General features: G+C 34.5%; 1 protein-coding gene across 1 annotated transcript; it reads right to left on the reverse strand.

Annotated features, from left to right (window-relative positions):
- Positions 1-770: 770 nt before the first annotated feature.
- Positions 771-3,769, reverse strand: LOC114076508. The gene is made up of 3 exons (XM_027915621.1): positions 3,754-3,769; positions 2,275-2,340; positions 771-1,255 (listed from the first exon to the last, which is right to left on the reverse strand). The coding sequence occupies exons 1-3, from the start codon at positions 3,767-3,769 to the stop codon at positions 771-773; spliced, it is 567 nt and encodes a 188-aa protein (XP_027771422.1).
- Between the last annotated feature and the right edge of the window lie 2,450 nt (positions 3,770-6,219).

Here is a 6,219-nt window from a genome sequence, read left to right on the forward strand (position 1 = left end):
AAGTTCAGAGAGTCGATTTCAGTACCCAAATTTCAGAAGTCTAAGTCTTTTGGAACGAGACCCCCTCGACGGCCCGTCGTGTCCATGACGGTCCGTCGTGGGTTCCGTCGACTCACACAGTTTTTCCAGAAATAAAATCTGCTGCTCAAAACGACTAAACAGGTCGTTACATCAAGAGAGCTAATTTTTGGTAATCCAAGAACCATACCTTTATCACCTAGCAATTTCAAGCCCTTTATATTGAGATGACCGTACCTCAAATGCCATAGCTTCGATTCATCCTTTGCACTTGCAGCGAGAGCAAAATTGTCCATGTTAGAAACGTCCGTCGGAAATATATTGTTTGGTGTCTTGGTGATGTAAACCTTTTTGCCCGACTTCTTATTTGTATTGACACAAGCATCATTATCAAACAAAAGAAAAAATCCGTCAGCCATAAGTTGTCCAACACTTAACAAATTGAATCCTAAATCTGGTATGAATTGAACATCATCCAACATTTTAGTTTGTCATGGCTAGTGTCTAACACCACCTTGCATTTTCCTTCAACCTGCATCCCTTTTGTGTTGCCTAGCTGCACCTTATTTTTTTTGTTTCTCATCAAGTTCTTTGAATATAGATTTGGCCCCTGTCATATGATTTGAACAACCACTGTCTACGAACCATATATCACTTGGCTTATGGTTTGTATCAATGCAAGCCATAAAAGATAATTCTCTTCCTCATTTTCTTCTGCTGCAAAGTTCATTTTTTGATCTTTAAACCAACATTCAGCCTTTATATGCGCATAGCGATGGCAGTGATGACATATGCCCAATATTTCTTCCTCTGCCTCTTCCATAACCACGGCCTCGACCACCGCGAAATTCTCCTCTTCCTTGAAATGCCTTTTCTTCGTTCTTCTCAACTGAACGATTGATTCTTGCCTCATGAGATTGAAGAGATCCCATCAGTTTATCAAAGAAAAAAACTGATAGATCCTTAGATTCTTCGATAGCCGCAACTACGTGATCAAATTTTGGATTCAAGCTTCTCAATACCTTTTCAACAATAATCTGATCAGTGACCTTCTTTCCATATGATCTCATTTGACTGACAATTGTCATTGCTCTTGACAGAAAACTAGCAATAGATTCACCACTTTTCATCATCAATATTTCAAAGTCACGCCGAAGTGATTGTAGTCTCACCTTCAATGACGTTTTAATCTCCTTGAAACTCTTTCGGCAGAATGGACCAGGCTTCGATGTAGTTGCTGTTGCGATTCATGAAAAAAAGTTGTCATGGACAGCCTGCTGGATAAACACCAGCACCTTAGCGTCTTTTTTCTTGTTCTCTCGTAGCCTATTTTCTTCATCAGGATCTGTAAATCCACGTTCTACTAAGTCCCAAAGATCTTGAGACTCGAGTATAGTTTTCATAAGTATACTCTAGAATTCGTAGCTTTCTCCCTTGAAGACAGAAATAAGTGGTTGTGCCACACTCAACTAACTACCGTTAGATGTCATGCCTGGCTCTGATGCCAAATTTGTTGGAGAAAAAAGTATAAGAATCTGGAAATAAAAAGAGAAGGGAAAAACTTATGCGACAACTTTTTAATTTCTTATTGATAGGAAGTTACAGAATAACAAAATATGCCCATATGATATGTAGGCTAAGAAATAAATAACTAATCCTAAAATATAGGTCCTATAACCTACTGAAACACTATTTCAGCAACACTAAGAAACTACCTAATAGAAAGCAGAAGACTAGTTCAACCAAAGTAACCAACTTTGTTTTGAATCACTTTTCAACAATCTAAAGATTTGGAATAGTTCGAATTGTAGATTGATGAATGATGAGATTTTGAAGAAAGAGAAATACATTCAAAGTTAGAGGAAAATATTTTTGTCATATGTGTTTGTCACGCCTCGAACTACCCCCGAGACGCGGACACGGAACCTAGGACAACAAGTGATCCCAAGCTAACCCTGCTGGCATGATCATAAGCATACTATAGATAATAAACTGTTGCGGAAGCTAAATCATACTTAAAATGAAAAGATGTGGAATATCCATATTCTATAACTGAGATATTTGAAAATAATGAGTTTAATACAAAAGAAATATTAACTCAATACTAAGCTGAATCTAACTATGTCTGAAAATAGCCTCTAAACTAGACTAGAAATACTGGGACAAACCCCAACTAAATCTAGAAAAAACTGAAACTAAATGACTAAAGACTAAAATGGAACTCATGACTGTTGTCCTTGGAGAATGAGGACTCACCACTGAATCTGCTGAGCTGGAGATCGGTAAATCGATCTATGCGTGATCTGGATGCTGAACATGAACCTACAACACGAGAAGATGTAGCGCACGTATGAGTCAGTACTTGAAAGGTACTGAGCATGTAGGATAAAGTAAAGCTGAAATAAAACATAACTAAACAAGCACAAAAACAAGTATAATAATCTGAACATGATGTGCTGATTTCTGAGCTAACTGAATGCAATGACCAATTTATAACATGCTGAAACTGAATACTGAATATACTGATAAATGGTCAACGCAAAGAGTCTGACTGAACTGTGGGAGCTACTAATAACCAATAATAAAACCACATGAGCTAAATGTGGAGTCCAATGTATACGCCCCATCGAGAGGACCCAATATACCCTACCAAAGGTATAAAGGCATGCTGGCGTGATCACTAAATTTATTTCCCACAGAGGGGACTTACAACCTACTCGGTTAGTAGTTCTGGAACTATCGAGTACGCTAAACCCTAGTCCAACTTGGTATTATGCTACTTCCAATGAATTCTGTAAATTAACTGATTATATCTGAATTTTTGTAAATACTGGATAGCTCAAAATTGAACATGCAAACTGAGAATGCAACAATCAATTTGGTAATTATGCATTTATAACTGAGGCATATATATCTGAAGTGTCTGAAATATATGACCTAGCATGTGTAATTCAAGAACTAAAGAAATACAAAGTTAGGGTTATGAAATTCATGCGATAATCTGAGTAATAACATGATAATCTGATTTGGAACACATATTTAAAAAATTCATGAAGTTATATCAAAGTTCTAGAAACCCTGGTTTAATCATGATAAGAGAGTCAAGAACTGATTGAAACTAATGACCCAATGGGTGAAAGAACCCACTAGTGAAATCCCACATACCTGGTGATGAAATCCACAGAAAAATACTTAAGTTTCGGGGTTGGAACTGCTGGAGCTTGTGGCATTCTTGAACTAGGGTTCTTGACTTTTTTTCTCCTCTCTTGCTTCTAATTTTCTAAGTTTTGATTTAATGATTTAACTTGGATATGTTTTAATTATGTTTCTAGGCATAAACTAACTAAAATCTTATGATTTAGGGTGAAAACGACGTAACTTAGGGTTTAAACGGGGTGGAAAGGGTCAAAAAGACCCCTGGGAAGGTTGCTGTCGGGCCTCACGATGGCCAGGACTGACGGTCCGTCGTGCGCCCGACGACCCGTCGTTGGGTCCATCGTGAGGGCCTGTTCGACATGCCTTTACTAAAATGGGCATAACTTTTTACTCGGAGGTTTGATTTTAGCAAGGTCGGTGGCTATGAAAAGATAATTCAATTATCTATCTGTGGGTAGGTCATGAGAGACCTAATTCATTTTGTGATAGGAGTTATGATCATTTTAAGTTGACCCAACTACATTTCCCCTTAACTGTCTGCTAATTTTCCACCTACGGACCATAGGTCCACATACAAACCATGCTGGTCATCCATAGCTCTTGTCAGAAAATGGTTGAAGGGAGTCTTGATCGACGGTCATGGACTACGGACCGTCGTTTGACCTACGGACCGTAAGTCCGTCCATCGTCCAAGACTTAACCAATTTTTCTAGGCAGAAACTTTTGGGAGTTTCTGATCCCATCCACGGTTGTGCGGGATTGACCGTGGCTCAGGCTACGGTCCGTCGATGCCACCGTTGTTAGCACCTGCAGATTTTTCAGAAAAACTAATTTTTGGTCAGTTTTGGTTACGGGGTGTTACAGTGTTAGATTTTTACGAACTTTGGAGAGAGTAGAGAAGATAAGTTCCATTGAATCAACATAACAATCCCATTTAAATCAGACAAAATACAATTTTCCCTTTCAAATTCATATAACTCATTGCAAATTTAATCTAATGTTATTTTTAAAAAAAAATTATTTAGCGCGACATACACGTGCGTTCCACGTATTTGAGAACTAGTATTATAAATATTTTCTTCTTCATCCAAAAGAGTATAAAATTTATTTACCCAGATTCAAGTGATACATGTTTCTTTTCGAAATTCAAATATTATAAGTTTTGATCAATATTATTTTAAGCATTTAACATAATACAAAAAACAACTTTTAATACTTGTCATATATATTTTCTAATAACTATTTATTTAACAATTGATCTAATTCAGTATAACTTCAAATAAAAGTTAAAATATAGTGATCTTACAAAAAATAATAAATAAAAAATTCTGAATTATCTCTTTGAGTTACGTGTCAAATAATTATCGGGTGTACTATTATAGAATAGTAAACCTCAGCCACACCACACATAGAATAATAAAGCCTAAGTTTCTCCGTCAAATTTTATTGTTACACGTCTAAATCCTTGCACCGAGTATAAGTATTAGGATCTTCTTCAAGGTTTCTACTTAAATATATTTCCTCTCTATGTTATAGACTTCACTTGTATCCTTTTATTTTATTGTGAACTGTTCTTTAAAGTGACGAGAGAAGAAAAAATGGGGGATGCTAATGGTAGTCGTCAATCACAACTTTTTCAATCTGCTGATTGCTCAAACAATTGTTCCCTAAATATGGTATGAACGCGTTCTGTGTTTTTTGATAGCTTATATTCAATTAGAAGGGGAATTTTAAAAATATTTTTTCGTGTTGCTTTGAGATTGAATTGTAGATTGCTACAAATTATTAATCCGGAAATCATTTTTGGTTCTTCATTGATTGAAAACTACATCTAAACATTTGGAATAGTTCCAATTGTAGATTGATGAATGATGAGATTTTGAACAAAGAGAAATAAATTGAAAGTTAGAGAAAATACTTTTGTCATATGTGTTAGATTTTTACGAACTTTGGAAACAGTAAAGAAGATAAATTACATTGAATCGACGTAATAATCCCATTTAAATCAGACAAAAGATAATATTTCCTTTCAAATTCATATAACTCATTGCACATTTAGTCTAATATTATTTTTTAATAAATAATATTTAGCGTGAAATTCACGTGCGTTGAACGTGTTCGAGAACTAGTATTATAAAGATTTTCTTCTTGATCAAAAAGAGTAAAAATTTATTTATCCATATTCAAGTGATACATGTTTCTTTTCGAGATTCAAATATTATAAATTTTGATCAGTATTATTTTAAGCACTTGACATAATACGAATCACAACTTTTAATACTTTTCATCTATAGTTTCTAAATAACTATTTATTTAACAAGTCATTTAATTCAATCTAACTTCAAATAAATAAATAAATAAAACTATCTTGAATGTCTATCTGAGTTACGTGTCATATAATTATCAGGTGTACTATTATACAAATGTACACCTCATGCACAACAGACATAGAATAATAAAGTATAAGTTTCTCTATGAAATTTATTGTCACAAGTCTAAATCCTTGCACTGAGTACAAGTGTTAAGATTTTCTTCTTAAAGGTTTGTACTTAAATACGTTTCCTCTTTATGTTATATACTTCACTCATATACTTTTTTTTTTAATTGTGAGTTTTTTTTAAAGTGTAGAGAGAAGAAAAAATGGGGAATGCTTATGGGAGTCGTCAATCACAACTTCCTCAATCTACTGAATTGCTCAAACAAATGCTCACTAAATATAGTTGAACAAGTTCTGTGTTTTTTGATTGCTTATATTCGATTAGGATGGAAAATAATTGCTTAAAAATATATTTTCATGTTGCTTTGAAATTGAATTGTAATTATCACTTAGATTGCTAGAAATTATTAATCCGGAAATCATTTTTGGTTTTTCATTGCTTGAGAACTACATCTAAACATTTGGAATAGTTCCAATTGTACATTGATGAATGATGAGATTTTGAAAAAAGAGAAATTCATTGAAAGTTAGAGGAAAATATTTTCGTCATATGTGTTAGATTTTTACGAACTTTGGAGATAGTAGAGAAGATAAGTTCCATTGAATCG

This window comes from Solanum pennellii, chromosome 3 (genome assembly GCF_001406875.1).
Source record: "Solanum pennellii chromosome 3, SPENNV200".
Taxonomy (NCBI): domain Eukaryota; kingdom Viridiplantae; phylum Streptophyta; class Magnoliopsida; order Solanales; family Solanaceae; genus Solanum; species Solanum pennellii.